This window comes from Diceros bicornis, unplaced genomic scaffold, assembly GCF_020826845.1.
Source record: "Diceros bicornis minor isolate mBicDic1 unplaced genomic scaffold, mDicBic1.mat.cur scaffold_95_ctg1, whole genome shotgun sequence".
NCBI classification, from domain to species: Eukaryota; Metazoa; Chordata; class Mammalia; order Perissodactyla; family Rhinocerotidae; genus Diceros; species Diceros bicornis.
In genome coordinates, this window is record NW_026691844.1 from 1,492,895 (window position 1) to 1,513,253 (window position 20,359).

Consider the following 20,359-nt stretch of genomic DNA (forward strand, 5'->3'; position numbering starts at 1 on the left):
GTTTTATTCCAAGCTGCTAAATTTTGGAGCTATTTGTTCCACAGCAGTAGATAGCTCATACAAACTTAAGGAAAAAATATTCACTGCTGTGCTACCTTCAGAACCATGAAAATGCCTGATAGTTCAGCCCTGGATGGATAATGAGACAAGTGAAATTAGAAGGAGGCTGATGAGAGAGAAGAGAGAGAATCCTATAAAAACCGTAAAGGCCTTAGACAGTGAAAACAAGGTTCACTGGGTGAGTGTGAGGACAACAATAAAAGAGTTGTGCCTGAATAATGGCAGTGTTTTCCACTCAGTTGTTTATAATTATTTATTCTGTTATTTGCCTTGGGTTCACATACTGCAACTATCATATCATCAAGGGAGTTTTATCTTTTTTAATATGCATGACTTTTATTTCTCGATTTAGCTTTGTCCATCTAAAATCAGGCCATGCCTCCTGTTCCATTCCATAGTAATATATTTAGAAAAAATTCTTGACCAAAGATCAAGGAAAATCCCTTTTCAGTGACACGCTCCAAATAAATTGATTGAAACTTTTATAAGGCAGTGAGTAAAAGGTTCAGAAAGCCAGGTGCAAGTTTTCAGTCAGAAGGTTTTTATAAAGAAGGCTCTTTGATTTCTACTAAAAGTAACTTTGTAAGTAGGTTATTAACTGTACTTGATTCCAGCCCACTTATACTGAAGCCTTGATCCTGGAGTTATTTAAAAGTCTCAGCACAATTAAAGACCTCACTGTTCTTAAGAGGTTTGGGAACCAAGTCACTGTTGCTCCCCATTGGATTGTGACTTTTTGTCAACCCAATATTGACAACAATGGCATCCAACTGCAGCTCTTCCTTCTCATATGGGGCACTAGAGAGCACTTCCATAATTGATATTACAAACATAACAGAGTGGCCAGCATGATAAACTCTCAGCACATACAGAAAGATATACAGACTAAAGAGAAAACTATGCTTGATTCCCTTCCCTTTCTGTAACACATAAATTATCTCATGGGAATGAAATGGCCTAAGCCCGCTTAGAGATAGTTTACCAAGTCCATGTGGTCTCAGACAGTAGACTCTGTATCATACAGTAAAGCCAAGACTTTGCCTGCTAAAGGGGATTGTCCAAAGGTCCCATGACACATAAAATAACTCAGTTTCTACTCATCTAGATAAGGATACACACCAGTCCAGATATGTGGTCCAATTCCATGAGCTGGGAGAACTCCTATTGCTGTGTCATAGGGATATGAAGGAGTGTCCTCTTCTATGTCCCAAAGCTTTTGTTGCTGAGGCCTCATGAGTTACAAACAAAACAGCTAGCTGAAGATGTGGAATGCAGAGGTTAAAGAAATGTCAGTCCAACCAATATTTTTTGTCCATGTTCACAGGTTACCGGAAACATCAACTGAGCCACGGAGACGTGGTTGAACCAATCATCCACAGACGACTTTGTCCCATTGGGCATCTTTTCCCACAGTCCAACTGACCTTGTACTTTTCTCAGCAATCATGATAGTCTTCACAGTGGCCCTCTGTGGGAATGTCTTCCTCATCTTCCTAATCTACACAGATGCTTGACTTCATACACCCATGTACTTCTTCCTCAGTTCTTCCTCATGGACCTCATGTTGGTCTGTACCAATGCGCCAAAGATGGCAGTCAACTTCCTGTCTGGCAGGAAGTCCATCTCCTTTGTGGGTTGTGGTATACAAATGTGGCTTCTTTGTCTGTCTCGTGGGATCGGAGGGGCTCTTGCTGGGACTCATGGCTTATGATCGCTGTGTGGCCATTAGCCACCCACTTCACTATCCCATCCTCATGAGTCAGAGAATCTGTTTGGGATTGTTGGGAGCTCCTGGGCCTTTGGGATAATAGACAGTTTGATCCAGATGGTAGTAGTAATGACCTTTCCCTACTGTGGTTTGAGGGAGGTGGACCACTTCTTTTGTGAGATGCTATCTTTGTTGAAACTGGCCTGTATAGACACATCCCTTTTTGAGAATGTGATATTTTCTTGCTGTGTCTTCATGCTGTTCCTTCCCTTCTCCATCATCTTGGCCTCCTATGCTTGCATCCTGAGGGCTGTTTTCCAGATGCACTCTGCTCAGGATGGTGAAAAGGCTCTGGCCACCTGTACCTCCCACATGACAGCTGTCTCCCTCTTCTATGGGGCAGCCATGTTCATCTACCTGAGGCCTAGGCGCTACCGGGCCCCCAGCCATGACAAGGTGGTCTCTATCTTCTACACGGACCTTACTCCTATGCTCAATCCTCTCATTTATAGCTTGAGGAACCGGGAGATGATGGGGACCCCGAGGAAGGGGCTGGACCATTGCAGGGTTGGCAGGCAGGCCTGAAGGTCCAGAGCATCCTGTGCCTGGTGCTGCCACCTCCTGGCTGTGTGATGTTGGGTAAATAATCTACTTTATGTGAGTTTCAGTTTCCTCATTAATAATGAGGATTATGACACCCAAGGCTTGCAGAGGTCTTTTTAAACCCTAAAGCAGTACTCTATAGCTCTGATGAAAAACCAGCTTTTTCCCCTCAGTCTTTTTTGGACTAATTCTTTTGTAAAATACATTAAAATGGAATACAGGACTTTGTGAACTCAAGATCTGTGCAGAAGTAACGCATTGGGATTGCTATTACTTATTATTCAAAATTGGAACTACATCTGCTATCAGAGGATGCCCTGAGCTTAACTTCTTAATTCTTATTGCTAACGTCAATTCCTACATGCTTGGAGATTAATAAATACATTTGTAAACAACCCATGATTAATGAGTAAACCACGATGGAAATTAGAATGTATTTCCAATTAAAAATATTATTCATCAAATCTTTTGGGGTGGAATTAAAACTATCCTTAGAGAGAAATGTATAATCCTAGATTATATATATTTATATATAATTGTGTATAATATAGAAAAGTTGAATTTCTAAGTTCTAAGCATTCATCACAAGCTAGAAAAAGAGCAGAAAATTAAACACAAAGAAAATAGACGACACAAAATGATAAATATTAGAGGAAGGCTTCACAAACTAAAAGACAAACATCGAAAGGATAAATAAAACTAAATTAGATTCTAATAAATGACAAATATACTCAATAAAATCCTAGTAATAATGTTCAAAAAAAGAGAAAAATTGCAACAAATGAATACCAAGGCTTAAAAGGGAATGAATTAGGGTCACTCTTTGTGTTGTACATTCTATGGGTTTTGACAAATACATAGTAATATGTATCCGCCATTACAGATTCATATAGAACTATGGTTTCACTGTCCTAAAATCCCCTTTGCTCCAGGGCCATAGAGGTGTGTGTGACCTTTGTCAAAGTCATAGATGTTTGGAGTGATGGTGAATACAAAGATTCTTCCCAGCTAGTATCCTCTGCTTTAGGGTGACGAAAGGGAGGAATTTCTCACAACAACATTAATAATGGAGGAAACCAATGTTGAGGGTGCAGAAGTGGATCATCACAACATATTGATCCCGGAATGAGCATGGTTAAAAGAACTGAGGAAAAGGAAAGGAGGTCAATTTTTAGAAAATCAAAAATGCAACTTTATTTCTGCATTGATCTTGAGTTACTGATTTGGAATCTTATAAATTCAGCATGACTTTTGCTTCCCCAGGCAGGGCCTCATGGGCTTGTGGTGTTTCTGCACTCATGATTGGTGTGCAGCCCTGCATGGGTCACACACAGAATGTCCTGTGACTGCCCTGGGCCGTGGGCGTGTGAGGCTGTCCCTCCCTATCTTGCACTTTGGAGGCTGTGATGCTGGAATGTTCTTGTCTGAGCCCTGAGTGACATGGGCCCTTTCTGACCCTTGCACCTTACACCTGACATTGCCTCCTCTGATGCAGTTCATTTGCATCACTGCAAATGATGTTCATGCAAATGACTTGTTGACTCAGGCTTGGGACCCAATCTGGCCAAGAGCAGATGGTCCCTGGAACCTTGTTATCAATGGACATGGATGAAATCATAGAGTTTAGGGCTGCCAAATAAAGGAAATGTGCATACCTCACTAAGACTCTATACCCTCATCCTTGGAGATTACATCCTGTGAGAGATGCATAAACACAGTCTCCTCCTTTCTTCCTTTTCAGGCACCTGAGAATGGCATCAAAGTAGACATGATTTCATGTCTCCCCATCCCACACAGCCTTACCTGTGGAAATTTGTACAGTTCCAGCAGTGTTCCAATCTAGGCAGAAATTGCACATGTTGTTCCAGTAAGGGCTGCTAGAGACTTGCTCTCTCTCCTACAGGTGTAATTTGGGTTGTCTTTGCGCAGCCCTGAGACCCAAATGAGGGAACTCTCCAGTGCCTTCTGTTCATTGTGCAGGACATTATAGAGATCAACTCCCAGAGATATGTTGGGTAAAAGATGGGAGTTTCTGTTGATTTCCTCAATGGCAAAAACCAAGGCCAGAACATACTGCTAGTTCTTGCACTGAAACCTGCTGAGAGGGATGGGGCTCCTTAGGGAACAGACTCAAACCACAATTATCTTCAAATCCAATGCAATCACTTAATTAAGGAAGAATGCCCAGCCAACTCACTCCATCTGTGGCAACAGCTCTCCTGAAGCCTTAGAATTTATAGCTAAATCAAGTAACATCACCGGGGCTCTGGAACATCCTTAGTGAATTCCACACACATGGAGAAAAGTGATTAAGTTTATGAGAAAAGTTTAATGAATGGAAAAGCAGATCACATTCAGAGTGCGTTTTGTAAATGGTTCTTTGGTTCAGGATCCAAAATGCTTGTTCATTTGAACACATCATCAAATGCTTCAGAGAACAGCAATAATATCAACATGAGATTGGAGGTAGCGCTGGGGAGGAAGAGTAATTACACCTGAAGGCTCTGGGACAAGCAGAGAAGCATGGCGTCTGTGGGTTGAGAATGGTGCAGCAGAAGGCAGGCAATCAAACTGCCTAACCTTCGGCCCCATCAAACCTGTGTATCTGCCACCATCAACAACCAGGCAGCTAGGATGAGCTTCAGAGCTCCCATGAAGGAGGAATCACCGTAAGGCAGGCACATCCGGGAGAAGTATGAAGGAGTTAAAACTGAAAACACTTAGGAGTCTAAGAGACAGCCTTGTACGGTGTAAAAATTGAAAATGTGATTACAAAAACTGACTAAAATATAACATAAAGAGAAAATATTATACAAAAGTGGCCATGTGGTTTCAAGAGGACATCTCAGAAAAAAATTCCAAATATCCACCAGGCCTGGAAGAATTTACATGGGGTGTTGCCTGCACGCCAACTTGCCCAGGAACAAGGTCTCCTGAGCTGGTGTGAATGGAGAGCAGAAGGCGAGAAGAAAAGCATTCAGCCTCTCGTCCTGCAATGAGAACAAGCTCTCCCTCCAGCATCCAGGTGCCTGAAGCTTCGGGGACACATGAGCTGAGCTTGACATCTGCCCCCAGGAGAGTCACCGCAGACCTTCCCTGACAACACACGTGTCATCATAAATAACATGTCAATTCATTTGAAAATTAGATGAAATTCACAAATTGCCAGGAAAATGAAAGTTACCAAAACTGTCTCAAGGAGAAATGAGAAATCTGAATAGTCCCATATCTAAAGAAGAAACTGAATCCATAGTTTAAAACATTCCCACATTTCATCGTGGCCAACACCTCTGCTGGCAAATTCCACCAAACATTCAGGAGAGAAATAATACACATTGAGTCTAGCTCTTCCACAGAACAGGAAAAGTGGGAAAAACTTTTTGATTCATTTTATGAGAATAGCTTAACGTTGCTACAAAAATCTTACAAGGTCATTACAGGAAAGGAAATTTACAAGCCTCTTTTTTTCTGGAACTAAACTCATGTATTCCTAAAAAAAATTAACCTTCCAAATCCAGCTATATTTTTTAAGGAGGCCACATCATGACCAAATTTCCTTTATGCATTGCAATTCAGTGTGCTACTTCCTGAAAAAGGAGAAATAATAATCTGGGTAATTGTGGTTATTATCTATTATATATATCATGTATAATCTACTGTAAATAGAACTGGTCATGTTCTGTTTGTTGGCCTGGGTGTTGTTAACACATGTGTACACTTTTTGATAACTTATCAATCTTTACACTTGGATTTGTGCTCTATTCTGATTGTATGTCATATTCCAACAAATATGTTTATTAAAAAGAGAAAATGAAAGCACAACAACGAATGAAAACCATAACAGTTATCCAATTGAGAAGTGCCCAGAGGACTAACCAGAAAGTTTGGGGAAAACAAACCGAAACAGACCTAACAAGTTAAAAAGCAGAGATATTTAGAGTCAATACAAACCGGAAATTTACCTTATTGAAGGTGAAATTGTAGAGATATACACATGTGCATGTGAGTATTCTATCATGTATACATACATGTATGTGATATACATAGGTACATGCATTATATATATGTATGAGTGTTTGTGGACACACATGCACATATGCGTCTCTCTATATATATAACTTATAGGGGGTATATATATGTGTGTGTGTGTGTGTGTATCTATACATATACATACGGCTGCTCTGGCGAGGGAGGGAGGGACAGATGTTTACTGACCACCTACAAGGTTTCTCAAACTTAATTTTTCCAACATTTGAAATGTCAATTTTTAAACTTAATGTATGTTTCAATAATACATTTGTATTTTAATGTGTTATACCAGTATAATCTCAGCATTTTTAATTTGTTCATTAATGGCAGAATTCTCCAGCTTGTATGCATTCTCTTGATGCTGTGATGTAATAGGCTGGGCGCTGACAGCCTCCCTTTTGTATTCCAGAGGTTGTGTGAAACCTCAAGTTTGTGGTCTCTCTCTGGCCTGCGGATTTGGACTAAGTTTCTGCACGTGCTCACTAGCTGTCCTCCAAAATTCACTCTAACCACCACTGTTGGGAGCATACACAGGGAAGAAGCCCTAGGGTGGAGGTGCGTGTATGTGAGGCACGCAGAGCACTGGGGGTGCCTAAAGGCCAGCTGGGGAGATCCATGGGTGAGGCATAGCCCACAAGTCGTGGGAGACTTCTTGATGGAGTGCTCAGTGCAGTTACAGGATCCACATCCTTTAAAGCCCTCTAAGAGTACCTATCTGCCAATGCCCCCAAACTCTTCAACCCATCCACACTCATATTTTTGTGCTCCAACAGAGGGCTGGAACTTCTCTTCTTGAAACCTGGACTTCCACAAAGGCCCTCTCCTCTGTGTGTCATGATCTAAGACAGTGTTTTCAGGGGTTTCTGTGCAGCAGCTGAAAGGAGCTTGAGCTGGTTCACGGGCCACTGCAGGGTCCAGAGCTGGGACCGAGGTCTGTCTGCCTATTACCAGATGCATGGGTGGGTGAGACTCCTTCTGGGTCCCTTGGCATATGGTGCTGGATCCCACTTCTCCCACAAAGGCACTTTTGTCTATGGATGGATGCCAAAGCATTGTTAGTGCAGGAGTAGAAAAACAGGAGGTGTCTTATTCCACCATGATGCTGATGTCACTCTCCTTCTTCGAATTACAGAGATTCAAATTTGACCCAGTTTTTCAGGAGCCTGCTACTTGCCTACAATTCTCTACAACCTCAGACCCTCCCAGACCCACTCTATGAAGGACATAGAAAGAATGTTCTCAGATCTACTTACAAGGGCCAGGCAAATAAAAGCCAACAAATTGGTTCTGGTCACTCTGCTGGGAACAGAGGGCAGTGGACGTCTCATACATTCTGGTTTGGAAGCAAGACTACTTGTTCTCTGTGGATGAATAAACAACAAGAAAAGAGAGCCTGTGGTAGGTAAATACGTGATTGATTTATCTGAAAAGCTCATCTCCTCCCCTTCAACTTGAAGGTTAGTGTAGGGCGAGAGCACGGGTAGTTTCCACTGTTCACCTTCTCCCTTAATATTCAGAACAGAGAATCAGTTTTATTTTGGGTGGCAATTCAACAAACTAAAAGATAAAATTCCTAACCCCTCTTGCAGATAAGAGTGACCAGACCAAATTCAGGCCAATGATGTGTGACAAGAAGTATGGAGTGGGGGTTTGTGGAGGCTGCACAGATGGAACTGACATAGATGGGAGGTTCAGCATTAGATACATGTGACACCAATCCACAGGTGTCGTAGGTATTATCTCATATACACCTGACGATGTTCCTAGAAAGCTGTTTTTAGCACCATCCCCATTGTGCAGGTTGGGAGACTGGGGAGATCTTGAGAGGCACAGTGGCTTTTCCAGGACACAGAACTGGTAGGATAAAAGAGGTGTGACTTCAGCTCTGTCTCCTCAAAGCTGGCCACTGGTTCCGCTCCCAAGGAGCTGTGGGGAGGGTGGTGATGGATATTTGTGTACAGTGATGGAGATGACATGGGCAAGGAGGGAGAGCAGCCAACAGCCTAGCGGGGTCTTTGGGTGGGTCTGATTGAAGGAAGGGGCCAAGTAATAGAACCTTGAAGAAGTGACCTCACTTCCTTGGTGACAGCCCCCAACAGAACTTAGAACTCTGGTTACCAGGCACCCACATTGTAACCACAGCCTCCTGTCCAGTTCATTTGAGTGGAGACACTCGACACAGCAGGATGTTCTCGTGTTGTCCCGTGACTTTCCGAGGCTCTGGCTCCCGGAAAGCCAAGAATGAGAGCATGTTAAGTCGCTTTAGACATTGGCTCAGCCCTCACCTCGAATGTCTGTGGCCTTTTGGCAGGAGGAACCATCAGGTAACAGCGTAGCCCAGGGCAGGCCACTCTAGATCAGGCCACAACTGTGATCCCAAATGGACAGCCCCACACCCCTTGACCCTCTTTGTGTGTATGTGTGTGTGTGTGTGTATGTGGGAGGTGGAGTTAGAGAAGGTAGTATGAGGAGGAACCACCCTGAGCAGGAGCAGGTAGCTAAATGGTGGAGATTTGGTGGTGTGTCATGTTCATACTGAAGATCTTGGCTGCAGGAGAGGATGGTGAGTGCTGGGGACCAAGCTCTTCTACCCACATGTGAATCCCAGGCCGTCGAGGTGTCATCACATTCCTTCCCTGATGGAGACTATGCAGATGCCCCTCTGTGCCTGAACTGTGGTGGGGTTTCCCTCTGTGGCAAAGTCCAGGCAGGCCCCTGATGCCTCCTGGCCTGACTTCTGGGCACTGTCACTGCAGAGCTGCACCCAAGTGATGGTTGAGGAGCTGGTAGATGGTTTCCAGTTCGCCATCTCCCTGGAGAGGACACAGGTGCACCAGTCCATCAATGAAGAGGGCTGGTTTGAGGTGAGTGTGGGTGCAGAGGGGTCTTCATACCCAGGACTCTGAGATGACCAAGGCACTACTAGAATGCAGACTCAAATCTGAGTCTCCCCTGGAACCCCCCAGGGTTTTCTCATTAGAGTGCTCCACAGTCCCACTCCCAAAGGAATCTGGACCTCCACTCCTTCCCACCAGCTACACAGGAGGGTAGAAAGTCACCTCAATCCTCCCGCTGGTTCACCATGATGTCATTGAGTGTATGTACCTCCTCCTCTCCCTCAGTGTGAGGATGAGTCCACCGTGAATTTCAATGAGGCCTGCAGGATGCAGGCCCTCCAGACAGGCGTGAGGGAGAAGCTGACAGAGTCCATCGCACCAGCTTTCCTGAGTAGGAACATCTCTAGCTTCACCACCTTCATGGTCAACTACTCGGCCTTAGACACATCCCACCAGGTCCTGGACCAGCTGTTTACTAGGTGAGTGCCCACTCCCTCCTCAACACAGTGGTGACTCTGCCCCTGCCAGCTGTATGTCCTGGGAGTGTTACCAAATCTCTCTGAGCCTCAGTTTGCTCCTCTGAAAAGTAGGGTGGGAGAGGATAAATTTCATGGGGATCTTGCAGGAACTAATGGGATCAGCCATGGTGGGTGCTTACCTGGTGCCTGGCTCTGCAGAGAGGGCTGTGGACGTGCTGTGGTTGTTCATGGTGTTTATTTCTCTCTTCCCCGTGAAAAGTAGTCTGCCTCACCCATGTCTGAGATGCGGCCTTTCTGAGTTTGGAAAAGCACATGGAAACCACCCTGTCAAGGAGTTGGAGATTCCATCCAGCTGGTCCTGGTCCTTTTCCTTGGGGTAGCCAGTCAAGGATCTCTGGGGCAGCAGAGAGGCCCTAGGCCCACTCAGGTGTCTCGGATGGTTCTGGGTGGATTACATTCATTCAACCATGTAGATTAAGCACCTACTGCATGCAGGACATTTGGAGACAGTAAACCCAGTGAATGAAGGAGACACAATGTGTGGCCTCAGTTTCCATCTGAGAGTCAGACATTGACATTCGACATCATTCGCAGGTCTTGTCATCCACCGTCCATCCCAAGGGATGCCCTCATAGCCTCCTTTACCTCTGAAGGCATCTCCCCTTATTCCAGCCAGGAGGGCAGAGCGCAGGACCACCTAAAAAAGTGAGTGGTCTTTGGGTGCAGAAGGACGGCCTCCTGTCTCTAAAGAACAAGCTGTGGGGGGAGAGATGGAGGCTGTGGCTGAGGGGAGCCTGTCAGAAGCCGCATCTCACGCATCTTTTGATTCCCATGGGAAGGAAGAGGCCCGGTGGCTTCCACTCCAGGAGGACAGGAGTCAAAGAGCTATGGATGGGTGCCAGGCCCCCTGGTTACCAGAGGGGTGGCTGGGCTGAGTTCTCCCCTAGAAACCCATTCCCACCACAGACCCATTTGAATCTGCCTCCCCTTCTCCACATCTACCTCTTCTGACCACCGCCTCCAGGCCCAGAACAGGAGGTGTGTGAGCAACCTGCTCACACATCTGTCTCAGTGCTCAGTCCAGTTGCACAAGTGCATGGAGGGCTGGGGTGGGCTGTGTCCCAGACCTTCAGGAGAAGAGTGTCCATGGGAAGAGAGTCACAACACACTCTGTGTCAACCTGCTGGATAAGCAGGCCTGCCACTGCCAGGACAGCCTCACAGGGGTCAGGGCTGCCATGTGGCTCTCACCTGGATGGAGAGGGGCAGGCATAGGGTCCAGTCACAAGCCAGGGTGCCTTGGGTGAGAAGCGTGGAGGGAAAGGCCAGGCCTCTGACTCTGTTGCCCAATTGCCTCCCCCAGTGCCATCTCTTCTCTGGTGGGAACCTGCCCGGACCCAGGGCAGGATTTCTGCGAGCTCCTGCACTATCTCTGCTTCAGCATGAAGCTGGCCTCTCTGCATCTCAGCTTGCCTGGCTCGGGGCTGCAGGGCCACGCCTACCTTCTCCAGGTCCAGCTGGAGCATCCACGGCCCATTGAGGCAGAGCTGGAAGGTGAGGCGACTGCAGTCTCGGATGACAATTTGCAGAATGTTCAGAGGCTTGGTTCACTTCAAGGCAGTGGGGTCTTTCCTGGCTTTGACAGGCACAGGGGAAGTCAGCTACTTGAGTGACACTGTTTCTTTCTCCTCCTGCAGTACCATCTCCAGAGCTCCCTCCAGCTCCAGCGCCAGAGCAAGGGCCAGCTCCACGGCTAGATCCAGCTCCAGCTCTAGTTCCACCACCTGTGCTAGAGCTGGAGCCAGTGTCACCTCCATTAGTCCCTCCAGGGCCAGAGCCACCAACACCATCAGCTCCAGCCCCAGTGCCAGCTCCTGAGCTGGAGCCAGCTGCACCATTGGCTCCAGGGAGAATCCTCCCTCCACCTGGAGAGATAACAGCAGAGCCAGATCCAGTCCCAGAGCCCGCCTGCCCCTGGGACGTGACCACCAAGAAGCTGCTGAGGGAGGAGAAGCCTGACTTCTTGGAGTTCCCTCCCCGGCTGGTGGCAGAGCAGTTGACACTGATGGATGTGGTGAGCAGCGGGGCTCTCAGGGCAGGTGGGGCAGGCCTTCCCTGTGCCATCAGCTGCCCCAGACCTACCATTTCCTGATCCAGAATCCCATGATCTCGGTCCAACCTCTTGCTTCCCCACGTACCCTCATGTGACCTGAGCAGCCCTCTTAACTCTCGAGCCTTTGCTGTCCTCATGTGGACAGGAGAGATTGACACTGAGAGCAGCTGCCATGCAGAGTGGCTGTGCAGATGGATGAGGTGGAGCAGAGAGGAAGTTGGGCAGAGTCTGCGCTTTGGTGGGGGAGGGGAGCACACTGAAGTGCTGTCTTGTCCTTGGGTACTTCACTCATTTGCCCAGGAGGCCTCAACAGCCTCAACACTAATTAGGCACTTAATGTGTACATGACTACAAGGCAGACAAACAAAGCCCGTGGTTGTTGCTGCCTTGGGGGAATGTGCATCTGAAAGAGGAGTCAGACCCTAGGATGGTCAGAATGGGTGGAAGATGCCCCTAGAGATGGTCATGCAGGAGCCGAGTTCTGGTGTTTGGAGGAAGTGAGACTGGGCTGGGAGCAAATGTCACTATCCCGCGCCACAGTATCGGTTCCTGGGTCATCCTGTGCTGGGTGCCCTCAGGGAACACAGGCAACACCCAGGGACTCCCACAAGCCTCAGGCCACGTTCTCAGCTTCCTGAGCTCCAGCTCTCACCACTGACCCAGCCTGGGACTGGGGGCTGTGGACACTGAGCTGGGCTGTGACAGGGCTGGGTGACACTCCCTGTCCTCCCCAGGAGCTGTTCAAGACAGTGAGGCCCCACGAATTCCTGGACTCCATCTGGTCCCAGGGTGACAACAGGGGTATTCAGCACCTGGCACCGACCATCCATGCCACCATGACCCACTTTAACAGAGTGGTCGAATGTATCATCACCACCTGCATTGGGGACCCGAGCATGACGGCCCAGGACAGGGCCAGGGTGGTGGAGCTCTGGATCCAGGTGGCCAAGGTAAGATGTGGGAGCCCTGGGAGCCCCTCTCTGGAGTTGGGGGAACTGCCCCTTCTCCTTTCTCAGCTCTCATGTTTGAAGTCTGTGGTCTGAGCCTTTGCACAAACCTTAGGCCCCTCCTGCCAGGCCTCGATGACCTGACTCCTGGTCCCAGTGGTAGGAAGCTCACCCCTTCCTGGGCTCCTTTCTTGGCTTGAGCTAAAATCCTCCTCCCTGGAAGTATTCCTCATCAGGTTCCAGCTGTGCCTTTTCCGGGTTCCCTGAGCCGCTGTCTCATCCAGGACAGGAGACGTCAATGAGGGGACAGAAGCCAGAGGAAGCAGGGCTCCAGCTCCCCCTCACAGCTCATTCTCTTCCCTTCCCCAGGAATGCCACGGACTGAGGAACCTTTCCTCTCTCCATGCAATCTTCTGGGCTCTGGAGGGCCCCTCCATTCAACGTTTAAAAGAGTCGTGGAGACAGGTGTCCAGGTGGGTAGGCCTCTCTCCATGCGAGCACCACCTGGGTGGACCAGACACCCCCCACAGGGCTGGCATTGCCCTTCAGTCAGTTGGGACCTCCTGGGAGACAGCAAACCCTGGGGTTAGGGTCTGACCTGGTTGGCAGGCTTCAAGTCTTTCTGAAAACTTAGGCCAGTGGTTCTGCTTCAGGAATCAGTTTCCCTAAGTGACAGATCATGTCTTGAACCAAATTGAAGATTTTCAAGTGTTTGCAGCAACAGAACTCTCTGTCCACGTGAAATTAAGACTGTTTAAAACACATCTGCTGAGAAAATAAGAGAATGGAGGCCCCAGGTGACAATAGGAGAGCCCCTCCCCAGTCCCAGACACCTCAGGGCTCAGAGGACACAGTGAAAATGCTCATCCAGGCTTTCTGGATCTTCTGGGTTTTCAAATAAAAGGGATTTACCCTAAAACCACTCCACAGTGTTTCTTTCGTTTTTTCCCTCCTCAGGAAGAACTGTAAGATAGTTGAAAAGATCTTCCAAACATGCCACCGGGAGAGCAGGAAGCTTCTCAAGGAGGTGAGTGGAGGATGGAAATCTGGAAGGACGGGAGGTGAGGTGGGGAGGGACCAGGCAGGATGTGCTTTGGTAAGTTTTTCACTTAAGGTTCCCCGAGAAATAATGGTCTGTCTTGTCCAGCTGGACAGGAAGCGGGGGTGTGAGCTGCAGGAGCAGGTGGGGACTGTTTGGGGCAGGAGGCCTTGGTCACGGGATACAGTGGTGTCGCCTCGACTGTTCCAAGAGGTGAGGAGCTGGCAGAATGAGCAGGTGTCTGGCTTCCATGGGAACCCATCAGCTGGCCCTCATCATCCTCCAGGCTGGCGGGTGGATGGAATGGGTGGGGGTTCCTTTCTTCCTAAAGCAGCCCAGTCTGTCCTCAGGAAGCCAGGCCCCTGCTGCTCCTTCTGTCTTCACTGCACCTCACAGGGGAGGGCACTCTGCCTGTCCCAGGGATGGGCACTGTGAGGTCACACAGGCCTTGTGAACATAGGGGCTGCACAGCCTTGGGCCAAATGGTGGATCTGGGACAGAACTGTGTGCTCTCTGGGACTGTGCACTCTAGCCCGATAGTGGTCACTGCTGACAAACCAGTGAGTCTCCCCCAGGGCGTTGTCGTCAAGGATACGCCCCAGATGGCAATGAGAATTATCAGGGAACCTACAGATACTTAATGGACCTTCCTGACAGATTCTTAATGGCCTCCATCGAGGCCCTGGCAGGAGGGGCCTAAGGATTGTGCAAAGGCTCAGACCACAGACTTCAAACATGAGAGCTGAGAAAGGAGAAGGGACATTAGAAGTTTCCAAGTGAAAAAGGATGCAAATGTCACCATTACACAGTGCCGTGGTCACCCCCTACACTGTCACTCAGATGTGGCACAGTGGGGTCCCCTTCCTGAGTGAATGAAGGAGGAGTTCTGTGCAGGGACCATCCTGAGGGGATTCTAGGGAGCTGAGGCCTTTGGCATGGCCTCGGGTCCAGCCTGGTGTCAGAAAATCCCTGGGGGCTGGAAAACACAGAAGCCACTTGCATGGGACACCGAGAAACCTTGTGCCTCTCCATCCATGGCTCAGGTTGACTGAGGGCCTCAACACACCCCGAGAGTCCAGAGGACAGGACATTGGTCAGGGGTGTGTCTGGAGGAGGAGTGAAGGCCGGGGGCCAGGGCCTCTGGCTGCGAGGGGCAGCGGTCTCCTCTGTGGGCCCCTTAGCAATTCACTGCCCCTCTGTGGGCCTCGGTCTCCTCATCTGGGAAATGGAGGGAGATGATCTGTGGTGCAGGCCTCACAGGGGTGATGAGGTACAAGGGGGAGAGGAATGTACAGCAGCTTTGTGCTCCTCCTCCTCGATGGGGGAGGGAACAGCACTGGTGACAGTCAGATGACACTGAGTCCTCAGGGGACCCTGGGAGGCATGGGGAGTCCTTGTCACACTTACCTGATGAGGAGAGAGGCTTAGGGGCCTGGGCAGGCCTAAGGGCACAGAGGAGGGAGTGTTGGAGCTGGGAGTGATCTAGCATCAGGGCACCCTGGAATGGGAGCAGCCATAGACACCAGATGGCCAGGGTCCAAGATCAGGGCCCTGGGAGACACGGGGAAGGGAACATGGCCTCCCTGAGCCTGTCCTTGACCCTGCAGGAGGTGTCATCTGTGAGGGCCACCCATGAGATGGATCCACAGGGAGCCCAGGAGAGGCAGCAGCAGCAGGTGAGGTGGCCTGAGGGGGAGGGTCTAGGTGTCAGAGGAGGGGTCACTCACCTCATGGCTGGAGGCCTCCCTAAGAGAGGGGTCCCTCCTCCTCCAGCCCAGCTCCAGGAGCCCAAGAGCCTGAAATGCCTGCCCTTGAAGTGACCAGGAGGAGGCCTGGAAGGGCTGGGCCCAGGATGGGTTAGGGAGGGGAGAGGCAGGGACCACATACCCTGGGATTTGCCAAAAGCCGCCCCTGGGAGGTGACTGGGGAAGTTCGGGGGTCCTGGAGGGGGCAACTGGGGGGAGGCCGCTGAGGGTCCTAGGCTGTTCTCTGTGGGAGTCTGTGGTGGGCAGGAGGCTGGGGTGAAGGGATTTGGGGGAGGGTCCATGGGGGCATCTGAGAGGTGGGACTCATCTCACCACTCCCACCCTGATTTCACAGGGTGTCGTCCCCTTCCTGGGCACGTTCCTCAATCACCTGAAGCTGCTGGACATTGGGATGGAGGATGATCTGGAAGTGAGTGAGCCTGGAGGTGGGGCCAGGGAGCAGGATCCTGAGGTTTGGGTGGCGAGAGCCCTGCACTGGGACCTGAGCTCTCAGTATCTGGCAAACCTCCTCTCATGAGAGCGCCATAGCCACCCCTGGGAGCTGGGGAGTCAGGCCCATCTTAGCAATGCGTGAATAGATGCTCCACATAAGCCCCCCACCAGTCTACCTGGGCTGGTGAAGCTCATAGCTGCCTGCCTGCAGAGCTGCAGGAGGCTGTGTCTGAGATGGATTCAGCCTCCCCCTCGGGCCCTGCCCCTGGGGGAGTGCCATCAGCCCCTGCAAGTGAGGAAGCACTTCTGTGTTCCAGCTGTCCCTTCCTCCCTGAGGCCTCAGTCTCCCCGTCTGTCATCAGAGAGGGTGTGCTACATAAGGTCTCTGGCCTCAGCTCCCCTGTCCCTCCTGCCCTGGAGCCCAGAGCCTGGCCCAGTGTCAAGTTCTCTTTGTGGAAGGTCTGCCCTCTGCTGGGCCCTGACATTCCTGCAGCCTGAGAAGGGGTGGGATGGGGGTTGGTTCTGGGCTTAGGGGGCTGTTTCTGATGGACATTGGCTGTCTCCCTTCCAGGGAAATTGGGTCAACTTCCAGAAATGGTGTGACGTGAGCAGCTATGGGGAGGGTGGGGATGTGGAAATCAGAGACCTCCCCTGGCAAGGCTTTCTCTGGCCTCATCCCTTGGGTCTTACATTTATTGGGAGAGTCAGATCCACAAAGCTGGGCATCCCATCACGTTGGCGGGTGCGGGAGGGGCTGGCATCAAGGACACCTTCCTGGATGAGGAACTAATCCAAGCCAACTGTGAGGACAGGCAAGTCCTGAATGGAGTGGGAAGGAAGGAGGGTTCCCGAGTGAGCACAGACCCCAGACCAGATCCTCACTCCGCACAAGTTCCTGGCAGCCTTCCCCACCCAAGCCCTGTCTGCATCCTGTCCCTCCTCCCAGAAATTCAAAGTCATCCATAGGATCCAGCTGCTCCAGCAGGCTGCAAATTCATATGACCTGGAGCCCGACGAGCGATTTGGGGCCTGGTTCCAGGCCATGGAGCCCATCAGTGTCCATGAGAGGTGAGGGGGACAGGAGTTGGGTGAGGGCAGGGCAGACTCTCTCTGATGGCCAGCTCCAGAGCCTGTGGCCTGGCTCGCTGATCAGTCTCAGAACTCGTAGCGTGGTGACCCATGGGGCACCAGGACTCAGCTGCTGGCAGGCTCTGGGAGGGGCACCTGAGGTGTGGCTCCTGGTAGCTCACAGGTCCACTCTGTCCTGTAGCTACTGGGTCTCCTGCCGGCTGGAGCCCACACACCAGAAGGTGAGCAAAATGCGGCTCTTCAGGAGAAAGAGGAACTGGACATCCTCCAGTTCAGGGCCAAGTGAGTGTTGGGACCAAGAGCGACTGAATCCAGGGGCTCAGTACAGCTTCCGGCTAAGCATGGGCCTGGATCCCAGCTCCACTGCTGAGCAGGCCTGGGACAGGCCGCTCCCCTCTCCTCTCTGGGATTCAGTTGCATCCTCTGAAATGGGTGATGCTAAATGATGCCTCCTGCATCAGGGACAAACGGGGTGCTGTTGATGGACTGAGCACTCGGTACAGGGTTTGGATCAGAGTGCAGGGGGGCAGGGAGTTGTGCCATGAATCTCAGGAAGGTTCCCCAAAATAGTCTGTTTCTTCTCTTCAGCCACCATGCCCTTGGTGATGAGCCGTCACACTCTGGAGACTACAAGTGCAGCTCCTCCTGACCAGCAGGGACACTGGGACCCTCGGGGTGCACCGGGCCAGCTCTTCCCACCCTGAGTGAACGAGGACATCCTAAGACTTTCCCTGGTTTCCCCTAAAGCCCCAGAGGGAGGGCACCACCCCCTCCAACTCTCTGACATCTCCATGCCAGCCACTGTTAACCCATTGGGGAGGAGTGATATTATTTCTTTAATAGTAAATGGTAGATTTGACTCTTACGTTATATCCTGTTTCTGTCACAACCTGGGTGTTGTGGTGTGGTTCTTTCACTTCTTATGCTCATGTAAATGAGACACAGAATCTCACTTTCCTCCTTGAATTAAGAACTTGTGTATGGTCACAGCTTATTGTATGTGGGAGAAGGGAGGAGGACCAGCCTCCTCCCTGGCTACTGAATGAAACCCTCAAGTCCCCCTTCCTCAGAGGACAGGTGGATTTCAGTGTGGTTCACCTGGGCCAGGAGCAGAGACAGCCCCTCACATCTCCCTGGATGTAGAGGTTGGAGGGACTTTCCCAGGCAGAGCAACAACCACTGAAATGTGGGTGTCTTTCAAATAGCACTTACCAGGACCATGTCCTTCCCCAGGACAGTGGCTGTCTTTCTACAGCTTTCCAGGAAGAAGGAATGTTTTTTGCTTCTCTTGTTGAGGTTTCTTGGATCAGATATTGGAACTTGCCGTTTTCTAATCAGTGTCTGGATTCGCAATAACACTAAATGAGGAAAAAATGTAAAAAGATAAAAGTTTGCATGTGGAACGGACAAGGACAGAGGAAGACCATGTGCAGATGGATTAAGGGCCGACAGGACATCCCCATAAGGCCGCCTCTAGGGCTCCCTGTTCACCCTTCGCCTAGACTGGAATCCTCCTGGGATCCTGGCCCATGCCCGAGGAAGTCCTTTTCCCGCTTGTTTCATGTCTAGAGGGAAAGACTCATGATGCAGCTTTTAAACCTACAACAGGACTTTGTTCTATAAACCTCACTGCTCCCTGTGAAATAGGAGTTCCAGCATCCCTGCACTTCACTGTAGGATTCTTTTAGGGTAGAAATTCCCTAGAAGGCCCCCAGCCTCTCTGTCAGGTACATCATGGCCATTCCTCCCCAGTTGGGCCTGATGGATCAGGGGTGAGCTCTGGTTTGCCAGGACAATAGACCTTAATCCTGTCCACGGAATGACCCACACCAGCCCTTGCTGCCCTGGGTGACATCTGGGCCCATGAGGTTCTCAGGTCCATGGTCTCAGACAATCACTAGTTTACACACTCAGTCGTGTTGTTACTGACTTGTCCCAAAGGGGCAGCTTGGCCTGAGCGCATACAGCACGTAGCCCCTGGGATGGCTGTGTTCTTTTCCCCAGTCTGTGCTGTGGTTATATGGATTTGTGTTACAGGGATGTAAAACTTTCCTGTTGGGAGTTTTGAAAGATGAGGCAGGAGAGGGTCAGGTATAGAAGTGGGTCCAGCAGGGGAATGCCACCAATCTTAGACACCACAGACACAACAGACACAACCTTACCAATTAAAATACTGAAATGCTCCCCATGTGGGTGGTGAACAGACACTGCTCAGAGCTCATGCCGAGAACCCACTGATGACCTGGAGCTAGAGGCTTAGCACCCGGCATTTTGAACATCATGCCCTGGAAACACCCTGTAAGACAAGAGCCATTGTCTTGAATTCCTTGGTACTTCTTCCTCCTCCTTTCTGAAGGCTGCAAGTGTCACCCAGGGAGGCCTTTTCAGTTCAGCCAGAAGCAGAGTAGAAATCCTGGTTCCCACAGCCCAGGTCCTTCCTTTCAGGGCACTCCCATCCAGGAAAGAAAGAATTCACACATCGGTGTAGACACACAAACACACACACTCATATTCCACCCAAATCCCAAGGTGCATGAACCAACAACAGATTAAAAGTGACTTCAGAAACAGATCAACCAATTGCAAAAGAAGAGTTTCATTAAGATCCTGACTCAAATAAAATGTAAAACCAGGAAATAACCTTGACAAAACTGGGAGACTTGGGATACTGACTAGATAGTTGATTATCCGAATGACATTTTTATTTTTGTGTGTGATAATGTTATTTTGTTTGTGTTCCAAAATTCCCTCATCTGTACCAGAAACGGAAATATTTACAGCTGAAATGATGCGCTCTCAGCCATCTCAGCTGGTTAATTCTTGGGGTCTTGGTGTGAGGATAAACAAAGCCAGATGGTATACGAGTTGACAATCTTTGAAGCAAGTAACAGAGTCACAGAGATTGATTTTTCTCTACTCTGAGATTTAGAGATTTTTGAAAACCTTCAGAACACAGTTTTGATAAAAATAGTACACTTGCTGTTCACATTACAATGTTACAAATTAAAACCTCACAAATATAAAGGAATGCTTCTCCTTCCTGACCTAAGGAAGCTCTCTCTCAGTCTGGCTTCTGTGAATGACCTGATGATGCCACCAATTATTCACTTATCACATGTTTGTGGAGTAATTCCTTTGTGCTCTGTGCTGTGTGCAAGGCGAACCCATTTCCACGACTCTGGATCTAGTGTGGGAAGGAAGGCAAGGAGCCTGCTGCAAGCTTCTCTACGGGGAAAATAATGCCCCCAGGGGGTATGCT

General features: G+C 49.6%; 1 protein-coding gene and 1 pseudogene across 1 annotated transcript; both read left to right on the forward strand.

The window, feature by feature from the left end:
- Positions 1–1,423: 1,423 nt before the first annotated feature.
- Positions 1,424–2,775, forward strand: LOC131403906 (olfactory receptor 2V2-like; annotated as a pseudogene).
- Positions 2,776–15,264: 12,489 nt separating this feature from the next.
- LOC131403890 (ral guanine nucleotide dissociation stimulator-like) lies at positions 15,265–16,096 on the forward strand. The gene is made up of 2 exons (XM_058538123.1): positions 15,265–15,489; positions 15,914–16,096. The coding sequence occupies exons 1-2, from the start codon at positions 15,340–15,342 to the stop codon at positions 16,094–16,096; spliced, it is 333 nt and encodes a 110-aa protein (XP_058394106.1). The 5' UTR covers positions 15,265–15,339.
- The last annotated feature ends 4,263 nt before the right edge of the window (positions 16,097–20,359 follow it).